The sequence below is a fragment of the Dipodomys ordii genome, unplaced genomic scaffold (genome assembly GCF_000151885.1).
Source record: "Dipodomys ordii isolate 6190 unplaced genomic scaffold, Dord_2.0 Scaffold8, whole genome shotgun sequence".
Taxonomy (NCBI): domain Eukaryota; kingdom Metazoa; phylum Chordata; class Mammalia; order Rodentia; family Heteromyidae; genus Dipodomys; species Dipodomys ordii.
Window position 1 is genome coordinate 25,819,123 of NW_012267224.1, and position 27,429 is coordinate 25,846,551.

General features: G+C 38.7%; 1 protein-coding gene across 1 annotated transcript in view; it reads right to left on the reverse strand.

Annotated features, from left to right (window-relative positions):
- The window catches only part of Scfd2 (sec1 family domain containing 2), a 311,618-nt gene extending 289,884 nt beyond the window's left edge, over positions 1-21,734 (reverse strand). The window contains exons 1-3 of the mRNA XM_013008866.1: positions 20,819-21,734; positions 14,241-14,409; positions 6,846-6,973 (exon numbers count right to left, since the gene is read on the reverse strand). Coding sequence (XP_012864320.1) covers positions 6,846-6,973; positions 14,241-14,409; positions 20,819-21,656 — 1,135 coding nt within the window. The 5' untranslated portion in view covers positions 21,657-21,734. The remainder of the gene's footprint in view (positions 1-6,845; positions 6,974-14,240; positions 14,410-20,818) is intronic.
- Positions 21,735-27,429: the final 5,695 nt, after the last annotated feature.

Genomic DNA, 27,429 nt, shown 5'->3' on the forward strand with positions numbered 1-27,429 from the left:
ATTCCTCAGCACCACATAAGCAAAAAGAAAAAAGCCAGAAGTGGCGCTGTGGCTCAAGTGGTAGAGCACTAGCCTTGAGCTGAAGAGCTGAGGGATAGCACCCAGGCCCAGAGTTCAGGCCCCACAACTGGACGCCCCCCCAAAAAAAAAGAAAGAAAAGAAAAAGAGTAGTAAGACTTAAAAAAATAAATATGTGGGCTGGGAAGGTGACTCAGTGGTAGAGCGCTTGCCTTGCACGCATGAGGCCCTGGGTTCGATTCTTCAGCACCACATAAGCAAAAGAAAAAAGCCGGAAGTAGTGCTGTGGCTCAAGTAGTAGAGCGCTAGCCTTGAGCTGAAAAGCTGAGGGACAGTGCCCAGGCCCAGAGTTCAGGCCCCATGACTGGACCCCCCCCCAAAAAAAAATAAATATGTATCTGAAAGGATTTTACTCTCTCATCAATCTTCTCATTTGTTTCACCCTGCAGATTTCCATAGACAGAGAACTAGCCACAGCACACCAATTCCAATTTGCTTCACAGTCATAATTTGTATTCTGCTCAAAGTTTTCATTTTCTTTAAACTCCAGGAAATAATATTTGCTCTATTTTGTGAATAAATAAATTGGCAGAACTATGATTCACTCCTAGATATAACTGACTATATTCCATCACAATCAGGAAAGCCTAAAGCCACAGAAAATGCAGATGAAAAGAGCAGCAATTGTTCAAAAGTAGACACTGGAAAGAAATCAAGAAGGATAAGTAAGGACTAGGGACTAGTTAAATTTAGTAGTCTTGAAAATCTTTTCAGTTAAAAAAAACAGAAACTAGACTATACTAGATTAATAAATATTAAAATAATAAAGAAATAGGCAACAAGCATGTAAAATTCTTTCAAGAAATCTAGCTATAGGTTTGGGAATGTGGTTTAGTGGTAGAGTACTTGCCTAGCATGCATGAGGCCCTGGGTTCAATGCTTGGTACCACATAAGCAAAAAATAAATAAAATTAATAAAATGAAAAGAAAATAATCACTTAGAAAAAAAGAAAAGAAATCTAGCTGTAAAAAATGATGATAAATTCTTTGTTGTTGATGTTTTTAAATATCAATGTGATTTCTTTTTTCTTTTGTGTTTTTTTTCCCCTATGGTTTATCCTCTGATGTTACCCTATTTGATTTTTGGACCCTGGGTATTGTATCTGAATTAGGGAAGGGAAGGGGAACAACAAAATGGAACCAATTAAACAGTGATACAAGACAATATATGGAAATCAACTGTACAACTCGGAGAGGAGGGAAAATGGGAGAAAATGAGTGAGGGGCTAACAAGTTGGACAAGAAATGTACTCACTACTTTATACATGTAACTGTAACCCCTCTGCACATCACCTTGACAATAAAATAAAATTTTTAAAAAAAGGATAATAAGTGGCGTTGTAGCTCAAGTGGTAGAGCGCTCGCCTTGAGCTGAAGAGCTGAGGGACAGCACCCAGGCCCAGAGTTCAAGCCCCACGACCGACCAAAAAAAAAAAAAAAGTATAATAAGCTGTGTGCCAGTGGCTCATCCCTGTAATCCTAGCTACTGTGAAGGCTGAGATCTGAGGATCAATGTTCGAAGCCAGCCTAGGCAAGAAAGTCCATGAGACTTTCATCTCCAATAAACTACTCTGAAAAAGTGGGAAATAGAGCTGTGGATCAAGTGGTATAACGCTAATCCTGAGCACAAAGAGGCTCAGGGACAGCACTTAGGTCCTGAGTTCAAGGGCCCAGGACCAGCAAAAAAAAAAATGAGGGCTGGGAAGGTGGCTCAGTGGTAGAGCGCTTGCCTTGCATGCATGAGGCCCTGGGTTCGATTCCTCAGCACCACATAAGCAAAAAGGAAAAAACCGGAAGTGGCACTGTGGCTCAAGTGGTAGAGCGCTAGCCTTGATCTGAAGAGCTGAGGGACAGCCCCCAGGCCTAGAGTTCAGCCCCACGACCGGACCCCCCCCAAAAAAAATGGTATCATAAAGTGATCTGTTTTGCTTCAGCTTGAATAGGTCCTTAAATGCCACAAATCATAGAACAAAGTGGTGAAGCTCCCTCGACCCCAACAGTGCTCCAGAGAAAGGTTCTCTGTAAAGTGCATCTGAGTTTAGATGGACATCTTCTATTCATTTCTCCTCTGAGTGGCCACTTTGGACTTCAACAGATGGATTTCTTAGGAGCTATTTGCTTTTTACTTTCAGACCCCATTTTTCATTATGCAGCCAGTGGGGAAAATACAATTCACTTTGGGGGTTTTAAAAAAATCACTTTTCTGGAACATATCTACTTAGCTGACAATTTAATAACAAGCTCTGAGTAAGATGACATATGTTTATATGTGTAATGATAAAATGAATTCTTTTGTTTTCCCAATTAAACTTTTATCATTTTAAAAATGGTGTTTATTTCTCTTGGTGCTCAAAATGTTTTAATATGAATTTACCTTGTGCTGAGTAATTTTATATTTAAGATCTGAGGTTTCAGTCATGGGATCCCTCTCACTGAATTTAAACACAAGACAATCCTCTGTCTAGAATTAAATTTTGTTTACTGTCTCAAAAATACCAGAAGTCTCTATCACAGTCAGAAAAAATTTATACTTCAGAATTTACAACAGAGGATGGAAAATAGTACATAATTTAAAGTATATCTCATAGTTTTAAATGCTGCTAGAAAATGCATTCCAGCCACTTAAGACACCAGAGCATGACTTTTTAATGATAAGCTATATGATAGGCAGTTTTCACATATCAATGTCTTACTATGTTTTAAACTTTTTTATGGTTATATTGTTTGTATGTGAAAATGAGACACACAAAAAAATTCTGGCTTAGCAATACAAAACAGAAATGGGTAATTACTCTGTGTAATCTTTTGCTAAACTGTAGTTGGCACAAGGTTTCTTCCCTCAGTTTATTTCTGGAGTCTTACAAGAAAGCAATTTTTTTTAACAGTGACAACAGTAGAAAGAAAAAAGAAAATAAAAAAGAAATAATTTCACACAATATATTAAAAGCAAAACAAAACAAAACAGCCCTCATGTTTCCATATCTTGGAATTCATTTTGATTAGTATCATTTTATATGGTCATATATACATAGCTATTGAGCTATTGTGATCCTCTGCTAGAACTATCCTAGACATATACTAATTATTACAAATGGGGGAAACCATGGAGTCTATGTTTCTTTGGATCTGGCTTACTTCACTTAACATGATTTTTTTCAAGTCTTTCCATTTCCTTATGAATGGAGTGATGTCATTCTTTTTGATGGAAGCATTGAATTCCATTGTGTATATATACCACATTTTCTTAATCAATATCTTTTTTTCCTGTCCATATATGTTTTTATTGTAAAAATACTATACAGAGGGGTTACAGCTACATGAGTAGGGTAATGAGTACATTTCCTATCAAGCATTGTTACTTCCTCCTTTGTTTTTCCCCTACCATCCCTTCTGTCCCCATCTCCCCAACTCCTTCTCCCATCCCCTCTGCCCCCCTGCAAATTATAAAGTTTTTTTTCAACATAGTGTCTTATACATCTCAATGTTACAATGGGTCAACCTGTATCCTTATTTAAGCATTTTGTTATATCCCTTCCCCTCCCCCAATTATATACAAGATGCAGGACACCGGAATCAGATACAGGGAAAACAGGGGTTATACCATGGGGGAAGAACATACAAAAGAAACAAGAGAATCACATAGTGCATTATAAGTACGTTAAAAACAGTAGCAAGAAAGAAAAAATCACTTGTGTCCCTGTCTTGGGGTTCATTTCGCTTACCATCATCTTATATAGTCATATGTACATAGCTTTTGACCTTTTTTGCTTGTCCTAGACATGTATTAGTTATTGCAAATAAGGGAAACCATGGGACCTATGTTTCTTTGGTCTGGCTTACTTCACTTAGTATAATTTTTTCCAAGTCTTTCCATTTCCTAATAAATGGGGCGATATCACACTGTGTAATCTTTTGCTAAACTGTAGTTGGCACAAGGTTTTTTCCCTCAGTTTATTTCTGAAGTCTTACAAGAAAGCAATTTTTTTTTTTTTTGGCGGTCGTAGAGTTTGAACTCTGGGCCTGGGCGCTGTCCCTTAGCTCTTCAGCTCAAGGCTTACGCTCTACCACTTGAGCCACAGCACCACTCCTGTTTTTTTTCTGAATTTTCTGTTTATGTGGTGCTGAGGAATTGAACCCAGGACCTCATGCATGCAAGGCGGAAGGTGGCCCAGCGGTAGAGTACTTGCCTTGCATGCATGAGGTCCTGGGTTCAATTCCTCAGTACCACATAAAAAAAGAAAAGAAAGAAAAGAAAAACCGGAAGAGGCACTGTGACTTAAGTGGTAGAGTGCTAGCCTTGAGCAAAAATAAGCATTAGGGGCAGTGCTCAGGCCTTCAGTTCAAGCCCTAGGACTGGCCAAAAAAAAAAAAAAAAAAAGTTTTCTGGTTGACTAGTCATTTAAATTTGAATTCTTCAAAGGGTTACTCATTTTTCTTTAAATTTCTGGCTTTGCTTATTTTGAAAAAATATAGCTCTTTACAAAAGTAAAGTATATTGCTCTTTCAAGAGTCCAGCACTGAGCAATAAAAATTGATTCATGCTCTGTGATACCATTGTAAGGTTATTTTACTGAAGCACAATATAAATTATCCTTATCATCAGGACCTTTTCTGCAGTACTGCTTTTCTTCATTTACTTTTCTTCCTCTGAATTATTTCTTGTTTCAACATATTTATGAAAAAAAGAATGCTAAGAAGGTAAATATATCTTTACAAATGCATATCTAAGACTGTGGAAAAGAAAAGGAGACAGGGGGAAAAAGGTAGAAAGAAGGGAGGGAAAAAATGGGGAAAAGGACAGAACTAACAGTCAAATGCCAAAGTGGTCTCAAAACAGCAAAAACAGCAAAAGCATTTCTACAAAAAAATTTAGGACCTCTGTTATTGGTTAATACTGTGTTTACATGATTTTATAAATAGAGATCATATGCTCTGGCATCAGAATACTTGCATTAAAATTTTAGGTTTGTCCATTATCAGTTCTATGGCCTTGGCAACTGAATTTTGTCTAGCTCCTTATCTGAAAAATGAGATGCATCCATGTTTGCTATCAGTCATAATATTCAATGTATCTATATGAAAGTGGAACCTGGTAAATTGAGAGGATGGTAGGATTGGGAGAGATAGGGGAGAATAATGAAAGAGTGACATTGATCAAGATGTATTATACCCAACTGACATGTTGAATTGAAATCCCTTTGTACAACCCCTTAAAGATAAAGTTTATGCTTTATAATAAATAAATAATAATAAATATATATATATAATAAATAGATGAATAAATAAATGTGCCTAGCACCAATGGCTCACACCTGTAAGCCTATCTACTCAGAATCTGAGATCTGAGAATCACAGTTCAAAGCCAGCCCAGGGGAGAGTCCCTGAGACTCTTATCTCCAATAACCACCAAAAATAAAGGTGGAGCTGTGGCTGAAGTTGTAGGTCACTAGCCTTGAACACAAAAGCTCAAGAGACAGCAACCAAGCCCTGAAACCAAAAATAAAATAAAATAAACACATGTAGAGAGTCAGACCTACTACTTTAAAAATACTTGGCAAATGTTATTTTCACTTTTCTTATCATCAGTACGTTCCTTAAGGCTGTCATAGATATATAGATAGATAGCCATCTAATTACACTAAAGTCGAGATATTATTTTCATGTTGCGACCCTGTTATCCTTTCCTACTAGCTCATTCGTATTGATCTAAATTAACACTGTACTCTATTTCAACTTGATAGCTTAGATTTTGTGCCTATAACTAATCAAGAACTTGGGCTATGAATCTCAATAGAAAAATAATGTTCTTATCCACTAAAATAAGCTATATTAAGTACTATAAAGAGCAGATTATAAGAGAAATTTTACTAGAGAAATAATTTTTGCAAATTTCCAGAGATAAATTCAATCTATTAATCAGATTCAATAATCATAATTAAGTTTTTCCATATTTAAATTATTTAACATATTTTTTAAACAAGAGTACAAAGTGAATAAAATGAGAAAATCCCCTGTTGAAAGGAACACTCATGTGATTGGACACTTAGCAGGCTACCATACATCTAAGTGGCCAGGTCAGAGCCTGTCTGTCCAGTGACTTTTTAAATACAATAGTTCAGGGCTGAGAAAGTAGCTTAGTGGTAGAATGTTTGCCTAGCATGCATGAAGCCCTGGGTTCGAGTCCTCAGTACAGAAAAAGCTAAAAGTGGCACTGTGGCTCAAGTGGTAGAGTGCTAGCCTTGAGCAAAAAGAAGCTCAGGGACAGACCCTGAGTTCAAGCTCCACAACTAGCAAAATAAGTAAAAAAATGTAATAGTTCATTCATTAAATCAAAAGCATTTTCATTTACTATAAAGGGAAAATTGAGCGTAGAGGTAGTCCTAGGTAAAGGAAGAAACTAAAGAAATGCCTTTAATTCCAATGCTTGAAGGACAAAGACAAGAAAGTCACGAGTTTGAGGATAGCCTACAAATCCTGTCTCAAAAAACACCACCCCACCAAAAACAGATAGACTGACAGAAAGAGAAAAGGGGGTGGGGGCAGGAACAGGGAATAGAAAAGACCAAAGAAGTGTCTTTACAAGGAAGAACTCTCCTAGCGTTCTCAACTTGAGTCTAAGAAAGTTGTTGAGTCCCAGAGCAGTGCTTGCATTGTCCTCTATTCTACCTAGATTCCATGTTGGCTGGTTTGGCCTGCTGTTCAGAGCAGGCTTAAGCAAGCATCCTGAGGGCTTAGGGTCATGGTCTAGGGGAAAAGGACAGGCTTACCCATACTCATTTTGATGGGCAGGTTTTCTCTGCTTGCTGCTTCCACCAGATGCCTCCGAACTTCCATCACTGCTTCCTTGTGCTTGGTATTCAGTAAAGCTTCCCACAGAGCTCTGGCTGCTGGGTCACTGCATAAAAGTCACAAAAGAGCTTTAGATTTAATTTCTACTGGAAAATTGAAGGGGTTAAAAAATTACATATCAGGGGCTGGGAAGGTGGCTCAGTGGTAGAGTGCTTGCCTTGCATGCATGAGGCCCTGGGTTTAATTCCTCAGCACCACATAAGCAGAAAAAGCCAGCAGTGGTGCTGTGGCTCAAGTGGTAGAGTGCTAGCCTTGTGCTGAAGAGCTGAGGGACAGCACCCAGGCCCAGAGTTCAGGCCCTACGACCGACCAAAAAAAAAAAATTATATCTTTTTTGAGCATTAATATGGTGTGTGCCATTAATAGGTTTGATAGATCCAAGTGATTGGCTGTTAGAGCAATATGTTTTGGAATCCAAAATTAAATATATGGATTAAATTATTTGTTAGTATTTATATGCAGCATATAACAACTTGAGTCAAAATACTTATCTGAGAAAGCAATCAGTAATGAGAATCTCCGTTCAAAACTTATTCATAGGCTTCCTAATTCACAGACTTCCCAGTGAATGAAAATCAGAATTTGCCCTAAGTAATTGTGGCTTGAAGTGTTCCACTTTGGACCTTAGGTTGGAAGGATGGCACTTACAGAAGCCTTTACAATAAACCATTGATAACAGCCCAGCGCACTGTATTATGCAGTCTCATCTGGGTTCATGTCTCCAATGGCTCTCTGTCTCACTCAACAAGCAAAGTCCAAATTATAAATAGTGTTCTTTCTGGAAGATCTCTGCCATGTAGCCAAATATACACATTTGGAGTAACATTTCAAAACTGAATATAAAGACACAAGGGTGACTTCTGTTCTTTTCTCAGAACGTCTTCTCCTACTTAAAGCTTCACTAACTCTTCTATGCTAGTAGAAGCTAGCAATATATTTTTAACTTAGTTTTGAAAGCTATACCAATTAAAATATTAATTTACCTTGAATATTATATCCATTAGGATGCATCTTTGAAGTTTTAATTTGACTTGGGACAATGAAATTTTGTGTTTTTGTATTCAGTGTAGTGTTTGACATGTAATAACCTTTAAATAGTAGCTTTTATATTATCTCTTTTCAATGAACTCTAGTATGGTCAAAACTGTCATCATTATAACTGTTTTTAGTTTGTTTTTGGTAGGTTATGGATCTTGAATTCAGGAACTGGGCACTGTCCCTGAGCTTTTGCTCAAGGTTAGCACTCTACCACTTGAGCCACCGTGCCACTTCCAGCTTTTTCTATTTATGTGGTACTGAGGACTCGAACCTAGGGCTTCATGCACACTAGGCAAGCACTCAACTGCTAAGCCACATTCCCAGCCCAATAACTCTTTGATAATTAATCTTCAGTCAACTTGACTGAATTAAGATAGACACTTAGAAAATTAGTTAAGCAAATCTGGGCACATGTAGCTCATGCTTATATTAGCTACTTTGGAATCTGAAATTTGAGGATTGTGGTTCAGAGATAGCACAGGCAGATAAATACAAGAGAATTGTCTCTCCAAAAAGCCAGAAGTAGAGGTGTGACTCAAGTAGTTGAGCACCAGCCATGAGCAAAAAAGCTGAAAGTGTAGTTCAAGCCTCAGTAATAGCACCGAAAAGATTATTGATAAAGAATACTCATAGGTGTGTCTGTGAGGGTAATTCCAGATTATCCACTTGTAGATCAGGGAACTGATGGGCCTTGGATAGAACAACAAAGACTATTATCTCCAATTAACCACCAAAAAGCCAGAAGGGGGTAGAGCATTAGGCCTGAACAAAAAAGCTCAGGGACAGAGTCCAGGCCCTGAGTTCAAGCCCAAGAAATGGCACAAAACAAAAAAATCTTAATTTTCAAGCATTACACACACGCACACACACACACACACACAATTTATATAACTAAAAAGACAAAAAAGAAGTCTAAATTGCCTAGGGGCTTTATCTCCAATCTAACTTATATTTGATGTTAGAAAAGAAAAGAAAAATATCTTCTAGTTATTTGATGACTTATAAAAATGAGAAAACACAAAACCACTTGCCTAGCATCTCATTATTTTTTGAAAAAGAAGTTTGAAAAAGAAATGTACTCATTACCTGACTTATATAACTGTAAACCCTCTGTATATCACCTTTATCATAATAAAAATTTTATAATAATAATAATAAAAATTAAAAATACACATGAAACATTCTCAAGCTAACCAAATATCAAGATCTAAAGCAAATATTAATAAACAAGAACTGAATTTTTTAAGTGTGAAAAGGAGCTCAATGTAGCTCTGGAGGTGTCAATGAGTTGTCTGATGCGACATTAGGACTTTATAGCCACATATAAGTAACCTCATTATTTTCATTCATTGAACACTCAAATCTCATCGATAATATGACTATGTTATTGAATAGCAATTTCCCACAATATGTATCATTGACCTATTTTTTAGTTGAGAAAAGAGATTCCCGAAGAGATTAAATAACATGCCCAAATTATATAGCCAATGACTCAAGGGCCCTGTAAACTCCAACGTCCATTTATTAACCATGATTACCCTATTCTGTTCAGTGAAAGACCTGAACTAGAATGCCAATAACTGAAGTTCCTTGGGTCCCTAAAAAAATACATTTATAAGGCTTACATTATGTTTTGTTGTTCTAAGTTCACATGAATAAATTTGATTAGCTTTCTAAAGCCTATAAAAACATCAGTGAACAGCTCATGTTGCTATTTCTTTTATTAAAACCCTTTTTTACAAATCCAGTAACAATAAGAAAAACTAACAAAAGAAAATGTCCAATAGCTTGTGTAATATAACTTAAACAATTTTCTACTTTCTTCTTATATTTAACGTCATATTTTTCAGAGATAAACAAGAAATTTTATAGATGCTGAACATAATTTTATTTGTTACAATAGAATCTTTGAAGTATACAATGAAAATGTAGAATAGACCTATGAAAAGATCTATTGTGCTACCATGAAATTCAATTCATTTCTATATTTATTGTCAATAACTACATTAATGCTAAATATATACTAATATGTACATATATATATATAAACTGATTATCTTGTATCCTTAACAAATGAAACTATTTTGACAAATTATCATGCTTAATAAATACAAACTGAGATAACATTCAAGATGCATTGAAATTTGACTTATGGAATTATAACCTCTTTATATAACTACATTATGATAATAATAATGACAATAAAATAGTACAAACCAATAATTATAACATTCTAAAAATAGATTTTTTGAGTCTCTCAAGAGACTCTACATAGGAAGACATGATCCTCTCAGTTCCCTGCTGGTTGTTTACTCACTAGAATTACTCAGCTTTGACTATCAATGAAATCTTAGAAGCTACTACAGTTTGGAATGTTTGAAATCAAATGCCATCCACTAGAAACAAACAGGAAATATTTGTCACCAACTAAAATACAAAGAAGATGGCATTAATTTTTAAAAGATGGCTGAATGGTGCATCATCGTGCTAATTCAGTTGAGTAAGAGTCAGGATGAAATGTGAATGCATATCATTATTTGTGACTAAACTCCTCAGAATGGGAAATAGTTGCTTTATGGCATGCACAGGAAGCTAAGTTTACTCAGGACTTCCACAGTCATAATATTACAACAGAAATACAATAATCACAGCAATGCACCTAATTTTAAACAGATCAGACATGAAGCTGAGTCATAGTTTTTCACATCAGGAAATAACTTCCATCAGTGTACACTTAATAAGGTAGGTTGCTTAAATTATAGAAGCTTTATCATCTTTTGACTGCCTTTTGGGGGAGGGGGAACAGACCAAGACTCGAACTCAGAGTCTCACATTCCTACTTAGCTTTTTCGCTTAAACCTAGAGTTTTACCACTTGAGCCATGCCTCCAGCTAGCATTTTTTGTCCATCATGGGACTTGAACTCTGGGCCTGTGTGCTGTCCCTCAGCTCTTCAGCTCAAGGCCAGAGCTCTACTTGAACCACAGTGCCACTTCCAGTTTTCTAGTGGTTTATTTGAGATAAAGTCTCACGGACTTTCCTGTCCCGGCTGGCTTTGAATCCTGATCTTCAGATTTCAGCCTCCTGAGTTGCTAGGATTACAGGCATGGGCCACCGATGCCCAGCTTCCAGTCAGCATTTTTGCCATTTGGAGATGGAGTCTCTTGGACTTTCCCACCCAGTCTAGTATTGATCTGAAATCCTCAGATCTCAGCCTTCTGGGTAGGTAGGATTACAGACATAAACCACCACTGCTGGCTTGATTGCTTTTTTCAAAAATCACTTTACCTTTAGTAACTTTACCCATTAACTTTTCATTTCAATGAAAGATAAAGCGGCGTGGATACAGGGTGTGTGGACTAGAACCCTGGTTGCCTTCCTCCTTTCTTTCAAGATATAAGCACTTTATGTGGTCTGGGCATTCAGTGAGAAGCCTCCAGTGCCCTGCCATGGGGAGAGGCCATCTGGTAGAGAAACTAGGATCAAGTGCATTCCTGCAGGGTGACAACAGCATTCCAGAACAGTATAGTACCTGACCTGATCTAAGTGTAGGGTGAAGGTCAAAAAGTGTTTGACATGTGCCCTGAGACCTGAAAATGAGAGGAATTAGCACAAAGACAAAGGAGGGGACCCTGAGACAAGATATATTCCCCAAGGAATGTGCCTCAATGACTTAACTTCCTCCAACTCAGCCCATCTTTGAGTATGCCCAACAATGCCATCAAATTATAAACTTATCAATGATTAAGTTAGAGCCTCCAAGATCCTATCTTTTCCCAGGAGCTATTAACATATAAGCCTTTTAGGAGATACTTAGAATCCAAACATAACCTCACATACTGCTCTCTTTCTCTCTTTTTCTAGTCCTGGGGCTTGAACTTAGGGCCTGGGCACTATCCCTGAGCTTTTTTGCTGAAGGCTAGCACTCAACCACTTGAGCCACAACGCCACCTCTGGCTTTTTTTGTTTTGGTGGTACTGAGGAATTGAACCCAGAGATTCATGCATACTAGGCAAGCACTCTAACTAAGCCACTTTCCCAGCCTTCACGTCTGTTTTTCTACCAATGATGTGTCACCCAAATTGACTTCTTGGATTTCAGACCTCAACTGTTTTGGGCCTAATCATGCTTTCTTTCATGACTAAAACCATCTCTGGCTTAGTTTATTCTCCTTCAAGCTTTGTTCCAAGGAAATATAACTTTACACTGAGGATTCAAATCATTTCACAGCCAGCCATTGCCCCAGTGTGATACTATTAGAAGCCAGAGAAAAGGAAAACTCAGAAAAATGTGCCAAAGCAAGAATACCAGCAAAAGTTAGCAGAGAAACTGTAAACAGCGCTGAAGGACAATTTAGGCTTGCTGCTTTTGGACATATGTACTCTTTTCTATACAACATAAAATTTAGAAGCACCCAAATGAAGATTCTGATTGGATAACTATTGAGAAGTTCAATTTTCAGACTGACTGTTTTTACTTGGCACTAATCATCAACCTAATTAAGAACTGTAATCACATCTTGTCATTCAAATATAATAAGTCTTTCCATTCCTTTTTCATTTTAGCTAACTTCAGAGAGTTGTTGGCTTTGTTTAAAAGAGCCATAGTTTCCATTTAAATTACAAATCCCAAAGCCACAATGACCCAGAGTTCAGTCTTCTCACAACAGATACCACAAACCATTTAAAATTTTCAATATGGAAAAGATTTTGGGGCTGTGAATGCACATTCCTTAACAAACAAATACTATAACAGAGTAGCAATATGTCAATAATTACAGACCAAGAACCTCCTTTTTTAATATGTAATTTTAAAAGAACTGTGTAAAAGGTATTTAAATCAAGAAATGCAAGCTGGGCACCAGTGGCTCACCCTAGTAATCCTGCAAGAAAGTTCATGAGACTCTTATCTCCAATAAAAAAGCTGAAAGTATCGCTGTGGCTCAAGTGGTAGAGCATTAGCCTTGAACACAAAGAGGCTCAGGGATATTGCCCACGTCCAGAGTTCAAGCCCCAGGACCAGAAAAAAATGCAACCTAGAATATCTTGGGTGTATTGAATAATTTTTAAATTTCTTAGTGGTTACTTTTATATCTAATTTTCAAAGAATAATCTACAAACTATTAACTCTTTTACAAACGTGTAATTGGGCGGAGGTATGACTCGGTTGGTAGACGCGCTAGCCAGTGAGTGAAAAATTCAGGTACCAAGTTTCAGTTTCAGATCAAAATAAATAAATAAAACTGTACAGAGTCTGGATGATATTTTTTAAAAATTCCTCAATGAAGTTAAATTAGCAAGTTATTCTGAGAAGATACAGGCCCTGTTCCTTTCCAAATTGCAATATTTACTTGAAAAGTATAAAACAGCAGGTCAAAGTGGAGAGATGCCCACAGGCACTGGATGTTACTTTCTTCCTTCTCACTGACAGAGACGGTGAAGTTCATTTGGGTTAGAGTATACATAGACTAGGACTACAGATATAGCTCTGTATACAGCACTTACCTAGAATTTACAAGGTCCTTGGTTGCATCCCCAGTACCAAAACAACATTAACAACCAAAAATAGACATTTCTTCAGGAACTTAGTGAAAGAATAAGATATCCTACTCTCTCTCTTTTTCTCTCTTTCTCTCTCCTTCTTTCTCTCTCTCTCCATGCCTTTTGCGGTTTCATCACCACTCATCTATTCAGCATATGTCTCTTGTATGCCAGGTACTCTTCTAGGCAATGCAATACAGCAGTGAATGAAACCGGCAAATAGCCTGCTTTCATGGAATTCTCTAGTGGAAAGTTTACTTCATAGCAGTCTAGTAGAGAAAGAAACCACAATATAGCATAAATAACTATATTAAAAAGTAAGACATGAAGCCAGGTGCCAGTTGCTTATGCTTGTAATTCTAGCTTTTCAGGAGGCTGAGATCTGAGGATCTTACTTCGAAGCCAGCCTAGGAAATGAAGCCCACAAGACTCTTATTTCCAATTAACTGCCAAAACAGCCAGAATTGGAGTTGTAGCTCCAGTAGGGTGCTAGTCTTGAGCACAAAAGCTCAGGGACAGTGCCCAGGCCCTGAGTTCAAGCCCCATGACCAGCCAAAAAAAAAAAAGAAAGATATGAAAAGAGCTACCCAGTAGCTGGTATTACAGACATATGCCACACTTGGTTTTTGTGTATCTTTTCTACACAGATAATCCATCTAGAATAAGAAAAGGAGGAGGAAGACAACGCGAGAGAGAGAAAGAGGAAAGAGAGAGAGAGAGAATCTCTATGCCTTACTTAGATTGAGCGAGACAGCCTGATGCAACCACATTCTGATTATCATCCTCAGCCTGGAGTGCTGTGAGCTCCACCATGTTGACCATCACATCATTTGTATGGCCTGGAAGCTGCGGGAGCACTGAAATAATCTTCTCCACCAAGTTGTCTCCATGGTGTCCAACCGCTCCTGTTTAAGCAGATGAGCAAATGTAAAATTCAAAAATTGGAAGGAAAAAGTTAACTGGAAAAATGCTTTATACACTATACCTTCTATCAAAATAACACATTTTTAGTTTCTGTTACACAAATCTAGTATTTAGTGCTTTATTTGCAATTTTTTTGGGGGGGTCCGGTTGTGGGGCCTGAACTCTGGGCCTGGGCGCTGTCCCTCAGCTCTTCAGCTCAAGGCTAGCACTCTACCACTTGAGCCACAACGCCACTTCCGGCTTTTTTCTTTTTGCTTATGTGGAGCTGAGAAATCGAACCCAGGGCCTTGAGCATGCAAGGCAACTGCTCTACCGCTGAGCCACCTTCCCAGCCCAAAACAGCAATCTTTCTTACACATTAACTGTCCATTATAATGGCAAAGGTCCCATTTGTCAAGCTTATACCCGCCCCCCACGTGCACCACAAAAATTAGAGCCACGGGGCTCTTATTGAGTATTTGTTGGATAAGAATAAGTGAAAAAAGATCATGATCTACAACAACAGCAACATGTATTGAATGTTTTCTAAGCACCATGTACTGTTTGAGGAACATAACATGCATCAATTCTATTAACAATGAATGATGACCTCTAACTAAAATTCAAGAGTCACTGGGCATCGATGGCTCATGCCAGTAATCCTAGCTACTCAGGAGGCTGTGATCTGAGGATCCTGGTTCAAATCCAGCCCAGGCAGGAAATTCCATGAGACTCTTTTTTTTGGGGGGGGTCCAGTTGTGGGGCCTGAACTCTGGGCCTGGGCGCTGTCCCTCAGCTCTTCAGCTCAAGGCTAGTGCTCTACCACTTGAGCCACAGCGCCACTTCCGGCTTTTTTCTTTTTGCTTATGTGGTGTTGAGGAATCGAACCCAGGGCCTCAGGCATGCAAGGCAAGTGCTCTACCACTGAGCCACCTTCCCAGCTCCATGAGACTCTTATCTCCAATAAATCACTCCAAAAAATGGAAGTGGTGCTGTGGCTCAAGTGGTAGAGGGTTCATCTTGAGCTGAATTGCTGTGGGACAGCACCCAGGCCCAGAGTTCAAGCCCCATGACCAAAAAAAAAAAAGACTAGTAATACAAATCAATGCTTCTTCCATGAAATTTGGTTATAGCTCCAGAAGTAATCACTGCATGGGAGAATTGTTCCAATGAATAAAAACTAACCATATCTACCTACTTGTTAAGACCCTGTTCACTAGCCGGCACCAGTGGCTCATGCCTGTAAACTTAGCAACTCAGGAGGCCAAGATCTGAGGATCATGGCTCAAAGACAGCCTAGGCAGGAAAGGCCATGAGACTTTTATCTCCAATAAACGATCAGAAAACTGGAAGTGGCCCTGCAGCTCAAGTGATAGAGCACTTGCCTTTAGCTGAAGAGCTGAGGTACAGCGCCTAGGCCCAGAGTTCAAGCTCCATGACTGACAAAAAAAAAATCACTAAAAAATTAATAATGGGATGACAACAACAAAATCTTAGAAACCATTAGAAAAACTTTTGTGTTGACTTCAATGAATGTCTGCTTTTAATACATTTATTTATCCATTCATTCAATAAATATTTACTGAAAATTGAAAACAGTTTTTCAAGGTACTCTTTTAGTGCAAGTTATTAAACACAAAACTAAACAAAATAAAGACCCCCCCCTCCTCTACACATGTAAGCTGCCATTCATGTGGAAGGAGATGGACAATAATTAGTAGTGTCAGATAGTGGGGGGGGGGGAGGAAAGCAATGACAAAACAGTGAAATGCTTACAGAGTGTAAAGACAGTGGTCAGGGAAAGGGCTCTAGAAACAAGGCATCATCTGAGATGAAATTCAAAGGAAAGGTGGGAGAAAGTCAAGTTGATATCTGGAAGAACAATCCAGAAAGAGCCACAGAAGAATTTCAAAATCTCCAAGACTGGCCATGTCTTAGCAGTGACAAGGTGGCCAGTGTGTCAGGGGAGAACAGAGGCAAAGGCAGGTCATGTGTGGCCTTAAAAATAATTATTAGAGCCGGGTGTCAGTGGCTCATGCCTGTAATCGTAGCTACCTCTGAGGCTGAGACCTGAGGATAACGGTTCAAAGCCAGCCTGGGCAGGAAAAGCTGTGAGACTCTTATCTCCAAAAACTACTAGCAAACCAGAAGTGGCGCTATGCTCACGTGGTAGAGCTCTCACCTTGAGCTGAAGAGCACAGGGACAGTGTCCAAGCCCAGAGTTCAAGCCCCACAACCGACAAAAACAAACAGACAAAAATTATTAGTTGAATCTGGTAGTAGGTGTGATAACTATAAGCAAACAAGTGATAAAGTGGTTGTTGATACATGTATGTCCTCTTGTATTTCTTTAAAATTTTATTTGCTTTTCTGTGCTGTGTCAAATGCTGCTTTGAGATTTAGAAAAAACATTTTTGATAACTGAAAATTAGGGTTGACAATATAAAAGCTATTAGAGACCTTCACAAAATAAGTATCTGGGCAGTATCAGAAACTAAAAGTTAAATTGAAGAGGAGAACAAGAAAAAAATTGAAGCAGATGATTGTAGGGATAAGAATAAACAACTCTTTAAAGTTTGCAACAAACTGATGCAAAAAAAAAAGTAACTAAAATTGAAGGGGCATAAGAGGTAAAGAAAGGAGATGTCCCATTTAATTTATATATTAAAAAGAGAAAAAGAGCCAGGGGCTGGTGGCTCATGCATGTAATCTTAGCTACTCAAGAGACTGAGATCTGAGGATCGCGGTTCAAAGTCAGCCCAGACAGAAAAATCCATGTGAGACTCTTATCTCCAATTAACCACCCCAAAACAGGAAGTGGTGCTGTGGCTCAAGTGGTAGAGCACTAGCCTTGAGCACAAAGAGGTTCAGGGACAGGACCCAGACCCTGAGTTCAAGCCCTAAAACTGACCAAAAATATAAGAAAGAGAAAGAGAGAGACAGACAGAGACAGAGAGAAAATGATGATAGAAAAAAGGTATTTGATTAAAAAAAATCTATGAGAGAAGTGAAAAGGAACGAGACTTAGTCTACATAGATGAAAAAGTTAACATTAGTAAGACAATGAAGAAATATTCACTGTACAAATGTAGAAAGGTTGTGATTTGGTGATGAGAAGTATAGGAGGTTTCTGCTGGCTTACACTTTCTCAGTGTTACTGGAAGCAAGTAGACAGGGGGTTAGTATAGGGAAGGATATTCAGAGACTTGACAAGAATTAAAATATTAGATGACTGTTGTTGAATGATAACTTTGTCATTGTACCAAAACTTACTTTCTGTCTTCCTTAACTGCTTTATTTTGTAGCTTTTGGAAGACAAAAGACATGCTTACTTCATTTGTTCTGTATACAGAGAAAAAGGTATATACAAGAGTAGTTATAAACCAAAGAATAAAGAAGCTATTGCTATGATGCTGGACAGCCAGACTATTAACTGAAATCATAGGGAAATACAAAAATATGTGACTTTCTTCACTAATTATGAAGCAATCTGTTACATCTTGTAATACAGAAATAAAAGTTTGCTGGGCATCAGTGGCTCACTCCTGAAATCCTAGCTACTCAGGAAGCTGAGATCTGAGGATCTTGGTTGCAAGCCAGCCCAGGCAGAAAGGTCCCTGTGAGACTCTTATCTCCATTTAACCACTCAAAAATCAGAAGTGGCCCTATGGTAGAGTTTTGGCCTTGAGCAAAAGAGCACAGGGAAAGCCGGGCACTGGTGGCTCATGCCTGCAATCCTAGCTACTCAGGAGGCTGAGATCTGATTATCACAGTTCAAAGCCAGCCCGGGAAGAAAAGTCAGTGAGACACTGATCTTCAATAAACCACCAGAAAACTAGAAGTGCCTCTGTGGCTCAAGTGGTAGAGCATTCACCTTGAGCTGAAGAGATGAGGGACAGCGCCCAGGCCCAGAGTTCAAGCCTCAGGACCAAATATATATAAAAGTTTATAAAATTAAATCCCTATTTGTCACCATGCATCAATATCAACTTCAACTTTTCCCTGTGACCCAACCATACCACTCTTGGGCATTGACCCAGAATACTGTAAAGACACTAGCACATCCATGTTCATTGCTGCACTATTCACAATAGCCAAGTTATGGAAACAGCCCAGGTGCCCAGATGCCCTACAATAATGAGTGGATCAAAAAATGGGGCACTTATACACATTGGAATCTTAAACATCCATCAGAAAGAATAATGTGATGCCATTTGTAGGGAAATGGATGGATCTAGAACAAATCATGTTAAGTGAGGTAAGCCAAGCTCAGAGAGACAAATGATGCATGTTTTCTCTCATTTGTGAAAACTAGATCTAAAATACAACCAAACATGATAATTTATAAAGGACTCTAGGCATTCACACAGTCAGATTAAGGGAGAATATTCTTAGGGAAAGAACCCAAAGGTATAACTCTTCTGAACATTTAAAACACTATTTATAGCTGGGTGTCAGTGGCTCATGCGTGTAATCCTAGCTACTTAGGAGGCTGAGATTTGAGGATCAAGGTTCAAAGCCATCGAGGGCAGGAAAGTCTGTGGGACTTTTTTTTTTTGGTCGGTCCTGGGCCTTGAACTCTGGGCTTGGGCATTCTCCCTGTGCTCTTCAACTCAAGACAAGCGCTCTACTATTTGAACCCACAGCGCCACTTCCAGTTTTCTAGTGGTTTATTGGAGATAAGAGTCTCAGGAACTTTCCTGCCCAGGCTGGCTTTGAACCGTGATCCTCAGATCTCAGCCTCCATAGTAGCTAGGATTATAGGTGTGAGCCACCAGGCCTGACAACTGTGGGACTCTTATCTCCAATTAATCTCCAGAAAACTGGAAGTTGCACTGAAGCTCAAGTGATAGTGTGCTAGCCTTGAGCAGAAGAGCTCAGAGACAGCACCCAGGTCCAGAGTTCAAGCCCATGACTGATAAATAAATAAATACTATCTAAATGAATTCCAGGAAATGAAAACATGGGGGTTTGGTTGGTAGTAGTGGTGGTGATTATGATGTTTGATTTTGCTTTTGCTTTTGAGTCTTCTCTCTTGTGGAGGCAAAGAAAATACAGAAAGGGAGAAGAAGGGAAGGGAGAACAAATGCAGTCATGGCATTCAGTATACACTATGTGGAAAATGAACTGTGCAAAGTGTGGGTAGAAAAGGGGGAGGGGGAGGGGGAAAGAGAGAGGACTGGAGAAAAGTGAAAGAAAGGGTGACAAAGTCCAAAAAGAAATGCACTCATTACTCAATGTATGAAATGGAAACCCCTCTATACAACACCTCAATAATAATGAAATTATTTTTACTTATACATTGAAGTCTTTGCCCTTATACCAATAAAAACAGATTCAGAACAAGAACAACAGCAACAAAAAAAATAGTAGTTAAACCAGTATATTCTGTTTATTCAGACAACAAACATATTCAACTGGCATCTTTTTCTTTACTCTTCTAAGATGTCTATGATGTTATTATATTTAAGTCAAAGTGACAGACAAGACACCTGATATTTCCATGTACATAATTTATACTTCGGTACTATCATTTAGCCTAATTCCTACTTTATAATCTAAAAAATTCAAATACACCTGTTGTATTATTTAGAACATCATATAACATTTTCTTCTGAATTGCCAAAGGAATTGATTACCAGTATCAGCATTGGGATTATTCTCACTGACCTTCAATGTAGCTAGCTTATATTATTATACTACCATTATAGAACAATAAAATTGACCACTGAAAATAAATGTACATATCAAAAATTTCTTCCAGAGTTCAGGCCCCACGACAGGAAAAAAAATTTCTTCACCTTTTTAAAGGATTACATTTGTTAGATTACCACATTTCATGAATGAGCACTAATAATGAATCGATAAACATCTGAAAATGTTTTCTATAAATCTCTGGTACTATGTAATGTCAAGTTCACTTTTTAAAACCCATTTAAAGGAAACTAAACCATAACTATTTGTGATAATTTCATGTCTCATGATAACATCTTTCCAATAAACTATAATATGGCTTAGGCAGATTCTTGTATTAATATCAGTACATTTCTAAAAGGTTCCAAGATAGGCAGTTCTCTTCAATGATGAGGTTAATTGCACTTTTCTAATTTCTTAGATAAAATGTAGTTGTTTTAATAAGGTAACACACATTTAAGCCCTATGTACTAGTTACACATTTAACAGATTGTGTTGTAATTCCTTATCTGCTTATCTATTTCTTCTACCCCTCCAAAGACTAAATTAAACTCACTCTAAATTTTAAACTCTGTGAGATTAGTTACTTTGTTTAGTAGGCCATAGCCTTATCCTCAATCCGACATATTGTAAACGGCTAATGAAACAGATACACAAGCAGTAAAAGTCCAGCACCTTGGAGAGTGGTTTGAAGCCCTTCTAGCCCTGGTCCCTTACCTGTGAGATCCAGAGTTCTGTCCACAAAGACCACGGATGCCCTGCCCGTAGCAGTCTTCCTCCTATTCTTCGCAGGAGCATAACTGGCCATGTCTGCAGCGATAATACGACTGAGAGAACCCACAGCAAAACATTCTTCTCGTACCCCTAGATGCTCACATAAAGAACTGAGGCCTGATACCAGGCATCTTATCTGCAGCAGCAGTTCTGGGGTCAGAGCGGTGGCATCCACCTCGCCCAGGCTGCCCAGCTTCCTCTTGTCCGGTCGGGCACTATTAAGGAGATGCACATCCTGTGGTAGTAGTGGGAAAAGGGTAGCAAAGGCTGGAGTCAAGGCAAGGTGGGGAGCAGCAGGGGCGAGCAACAAGGGGACATGAAGCACCTCGGCCGTGTAGTTCATGTTGCCCATCCACTCACACAGCTTCTCCTCCAGCTGCTCGAACACCGGTTGCTGCCCTTCTAATTCGGCCGCTGCGGCCGCTGGCACGTGATTGGCGGTGAGGTGAACGGCGTGGCTCACTGCCGTGACCACCACACAGTACTGAAAATGACTGCGGCGGACGATGTCTCGGAGAGTTTCCACCGTGCGACCTTTCAGCAGGCAGCTCAACACGAACACCGCCTTCGGCTGCTCGGTCCCGCCACCAACTGCGTCGCGTTCGAACTCCCGCAGGTGACAGGCCGGACCCCCCACCACCTCCAAGAGCCGCGGGTAACCGCACCCCCAGTGCAGGCTCTCCGCGCAGGCGGCGTCTAGGTAGACCACAGCCCGCTTGGCCTTGGCCAGCACCTGCTCCCAGCCTTGCTGGGTAAAGGTCAGCACGCTCGGAACGCTCATGGTTCGGGACCCACAGCGTCCAGAAACTCGGGTGCAGGAACTTCTGTCAGAACTCACCACTTCCGGAAAGTGAAGTGTTTTTTTTTCCCGGGGACTTTGACAGTCAACACCATACACGTGGTCGAGTCTCTGACGCGCCACTCTGGCCGCGCACAGTGATGACGCGAACGGATCGCTGATTGGCCGGTGAGAAGCTCGGGTTGGAGGGAAGCTAGTCAGGGCTGGGAACGTGTAGTGGGCGGGGCTTCGTGTGTCAGGGTTTCCTGCCAGGTCCAAAAGTTTGTAGAAAATTGCTGACCGGCTTTTCAGCTCATCCCTCTGGATACCTTTCCTCACTCTCTGAGAAAACTCGGGAACAACAATAAAACCTGATCTTCAGCTTGTGGCTCACTCTTGTAGTCCTAGCTACTCAGGGAAACGGGGATCTGAGGATCACAGTTCAAAGCCTGCCCTGGCAGGAAAGCCCTAGATACTCTGATCTCCAATTAACCACTAAAAAGCCAGAGTAAAAAAGCCTTGAGTAATAAAGCTCAGGGATAGCGTCAGACCCTGAATTCAAGCCCCACAACAAGCACAAAAGAAAAAGAAAAGCAAATCTGTTGTTTTATGTCTTCCTTGCATATGAGTATATCATTGTAGGCACAGCCATTTTCTTCATCTAAACTCTGAGCAGCCAAAGAAGATAATAAAAATATCAAACAAGTCTCACAAATGTACCTACTGGTCTATTTTTGTTTTCCCCCATCATCTTGCCTCTAAAATTGTTTATGAATACTTTTTATTAGGATACATTATTTGTACACTGTGGTATTTATATACATGCATACAATGTACTCTATCAACCTTACCTCTTCTATCACTCTCCCTTATTCCCCATTCCAGGTGCCATTTCTTTCTTTTGTTGTTACCGGGCTTTGAACTCAGGACTTCGTCCTGAGGCAAGATGCTGTAGCCTTTGAGCCAGGCTCCAGCCTATCCTACCACATCTAAACCTTGTTCCTAGAAGCTAGTTCTTTTCCATCCTTGCTTTTACCCAGCTCAGCAGCATCATTCAAATGGACATTTTGTGGTGAGTAATGATGTTGAACTGGATAATTTCCATCCGTCCCTCCCTCCAATTCAGGTTTCTTTCTGATACATGTTGGTCCTACCATTTTCTTGCTTAAAAGCCTCACCTGGCCCAATTACCTACAGGGTACACCAGACCCTTTTAAAGAAATCAAAATATTAATCAAATTGAGAAAACTGATTTCTTAATTTCTTTCCAACTATGCCCAGCCTGGAACTTTATGTAGCTATAAAATGAAGTTGATACACTGAGTTCAGAATTCCTTCCTTCCAATTTTTCAATTAATATTGATAACATACTTATTAAGTATAATCACTGTGCCTCAAATATGCAATGGCTAATAAAACGTATTGCTTGAGCCACAAGGATTTACATCTGGCAAATGTTTCCTTTAATAAAATAATCATTCTAATTGTACCTTCCAAGTGGGGATTTTCCTAACTCTACTTCCCCTAACTTGTCTTCCTCACTTCCTGATAAATAGCTGTTGATTGAAATTTCTGCTAAGTACTTCACATATCAAATGAGTGATGATGCTGAGCTGGGTAATAGGAAGGATAGAAAAGAACTAGCATCTAACCCTTAGGAGTTGGATGTGTGGCTCAGTTGGTAGAGCACTAGCCAATGAGAGAAAGCAGCAAATAATGAGTTTAAGTCCCAGTCTCAGACCTAAAAAAAAGTGTTAACATACCTGTTTTCCTTAATATATCTGTTTTACTAGATTGTGTACCAAAGGCCTGCCTGAAGTCTCCCAAACCTAGAAGGTAACTGATGTTCAATAAATGTCATTGAATAATAATATTCATATAATATATAATATATTCAACTAATTTTAATAAACTTGTACAACATTGAGACACTATCTTGGACATTCAGGATAGAAATATAAATAAGCTATATCACCACTCTCAAAAGAATTATAATGAAATAAGCAGACACCTACTGATGAAATCAAAATGTACAATAAAATATTACAGAAGCAATGACTAAAAATACATGGGAGTTACAAAGAAATTGAAACAAATTGTGGTTGCATAAAACAAAAGGGGAAGTAGTCAGAAGTTTCATATAGAACCTGAGTTTTGAGATGCCATCAAAGAAACCCAGGTGTTTGGCAGTGGACAGGATGGGCGCAAGGAGAGTATTTCTGGCAATGCAGACAGGGAGTGCAGCTTAACGAAGGCAAAGAAACAAAGAATAGTATGACATGTTCTCTGCAACTACAAAGGGGTTATTATGGCTTGCCTGTATAGCATGAAGGAAGGTGTGAGAAAAAATATAATATACAAGAAAGGAACTAGAAAAAGAAAGATATCAACTAGATCAGGCCACATCCTTATTTTCTACTCCAAATAGTGGTAGCCAGTTTGGAACTGTTGAAGTGATTTAGAAGAAAAAAAAACTTTCCAGATTATTATGTAGAAAATAATTTGAAATGGGCCTATATCACACTGCAAGCCTTCTAATTATATCTCCCAAGTGGGGGGATAGACATGCACCACTATGCTCAGTTTATTGCATGAGATAGGCTCTCCCTTACTTTTTCCCTGGACTGGCTTTGAACCATAATCTTCCCATCTCTGCTTGCATGTAGCTAAGATTGCAACCAGCTGGCATTAGTGGAAGTACTGAAGAGAAGTAGACAGATTTGAGAGATATGTTATAGAAAGAGCCACCAGACCTTGACAATAGATTTGCATAAGTATGAGAGATGCAGATGGTGGAAAAAAATTAGACTCAAAGATAATGTGGATGTTTGTACTACTGAAAGCAAGATGTGGAAACCCTGGGGAGTGTGGAAGTGGGAGAGGTGAATCATAGTTCTAATTTGAAATACAAACATTTGAAATACCTATTAATTATCCATTAGAGTCACAAGGTGAAACCGAAAAGAGAGTCCTTTCTTGCTTTCAGATGTTATGCAGTAAAATTAATTGTTGCTAAAATGAATTATTGCTTTGTATACCATTACATTACATTCACCTTATCAAGTGTAATTTGTGCTTCCCTACTCAAGCTAACAATTGTTTTCCAAGCACAATTCCCTTTTACTTTTTCTTGTTTAGGTCCTGTATATTCTCAGCTTAAGGATTCATGGAACATTCTTTTTTTTTTTTTTGGTCGGTCGTGGGGTTTGAACTTTGGGCCTGGGCGCTGTCCCTTAGCTCTTCAGCTCAAGGCAAGCACTATACCACTTGAGCTACAACGCCACTTCTGGTTTTCTGGTGGTTAATCAGAGATAAGAGTCTCATGTACTTTCCTGCTGGTGCTGCCTCTGAACCTTGATCCTCAGATCTCAGCTTCCTGAGTAGCTAGGATTACAGGTTTATTCATTGTTCTGGCTGGCACCAGGCCATGTTGGCCCTTCTCTGGGGGTGGGGGTGGCGGTTGGGGGGAAGAAGCAGGCAAAGGCCTGGGTGGGAAAGAGGGCATCTGGGCCTGGGTTAGGCCTTATCTAGGGTATGGGTGGAGAAAGGTGTGGCCATATCAAATTCAGATGTGACCTCAGTGGATGCAGATGTGACCTCTTCCAGGTGTGCCAGTTGCCTAGGTAACACCGGTATTGGGTGGAGACTTTGCTGAGAGGAAGGTGGAATCTGCTCACCATCCAAGAGTGAACCTTAAACACATTTTAACCTTCACAAGGCACATTGTCATTATCATGGAACATACAGTTTGCACCAGTTCTTTAGTTCAATTTAGGTAATATCTTCAACGCCAAGCTCCTTCCAGGTACTGAAAGGGGATTAAAAAAAAAAGCACCCTAGCAAAATAAATTGATTTTCCCATGAAAATATCAAAGTTCACAATAGACTCATTAAACAAGAGAGATAGAGGAGACTATGCCTATGATTCTTAAAGCAGTAAGTGAAAACAATTTCCTTTCCCTTTCCTTTCCTTTTTCTTTTTCCTTTCTGCTGTATTAGAGTTTGAATTCATGCCCTATTGCTTATTAGGCAGACATCCTACCAATTGAGCCATGTTCCTAGCTGTTTTTTTTTGTTTTTGTTTTTTAGTTATGTATTGGATATCTTGTTGTGATTTTCCCCCTTGCTTTCTTAGAACATAATTCACCTATCTCTGTAGCTGGTATTACAGGCATATCTCACCACACCTACTTCATCTTATTTCCTTTACATAAGATTGACTTTATGCACCACACCAAGAAAGGAAGTAACAAATAAATAAGATGTCTTATTTTAGGGAGAATTTGGTATAGTGGGGAGGCATATATAAATAATCTAAATGCAATAATATAATGTAATAATATATAATAATATAAATGGAATAGACATGTGCTATGGAAGTAGTACAAGGTCTAGATGGGTTCTAGAATTGACTTTGCCATACAAACCTCCTAATATTACTGAACTCTATTTCCTGTTTTTCAGTACATTTCCTTTCTTGAAAATCTCATGTATGCTTCTGTCTCACAGCCTCTGTTCTTGGTGATAGTCTATGCAACCAGTAATACACAGGGGGCTTACTTCCTTTCTCTATTCAGGTTCTAGTTTTGTATTACATCATTAGAGTAGCTTTCCCTTGCCACCTGATATTCCTCTTAATCACTTTGCTCTTGGTGTTCTTATAGATTTTTCTTCATAATTCTTGCCAACAGGATATATTTGCATGTATGCCTTCTTGATTTTTCTATTAAAATGAAACTCCATGAAAGGAAGGCGTTTTTACTCACTGTTGAACTTACCTAGTCTTGAAGTCTACTGACTTTCTATAAATATATATAAATATATATTGAATAATTAAATGGAAAGAGATAAAATGAGTTCAAGAAAGATTTTAAATAATATGAGATTATTAAACTAAAAGAAGTGAATAATTCATGACTTTTATGAAGGTGAGTATATTTGAACAAAAGTTAGAAGAATGTAAGCAATTGTTCTTAACAGGCAAAAGAGCTCTGAAGAGCATGTAGAAATGTTTTCAAAGTAAAGAGAACTAAAACCCACATGACTGGTTTATATCATGTGAGATGATGTTGTTTGTGGAATGAAAACACTTTGTTAGAGCACATGCACCTTTTCCTTGAAGATTTAATTATGGAACATGTTTACCATCCTTCAGTTTTGCTAGTGTCTTCATTTCCCAAGATTCTAAAGGGAACAGATAGTCAATGACTGTTACATATATATTTATTTGAGAGGACAAGAAATCCAGTCATGTATTTGTACAACTAATATAGGTAGTTTATGTTGAAAAGTGAGTCTTTATTTGATCATTTCAGAACTAAAAGGGATCTTAAAGATATCTAATTCAATTTTCACATTTTTAATTGAGAAAACAGCATAGAGAAATTGGTCAACCAAGGTCACCCAACTATTTTATTATAATTAAGAATTGTAACTGCAGTTTCAACCCATTTTATGTCATCTTTTCCTTTGAAGGTATGTACTTTAAAGTGTCCTCGAAATTTGGCATAATCTACTAAAATAAAAACTGCCTCAAGAGATCTGATATTCTGCTTTCTCTTAAGGACAATTCAACTTGAAACAACTGAACTTAAAACCAAGAAATGTGGCTTAAAGTATGTTTTCATTGCAGGTAGCTGGCTGTCTGCATGTCCTGGAATAGAAAATCAATTTTTAAATAAATTTCTATTATCCACTTTGAAAAAAAAAACTGCCTATACTTTATGCTCTGCCTTGGAGAAATAGGTGTCTGTTTGGTGTATCTTGGGCTTAAATC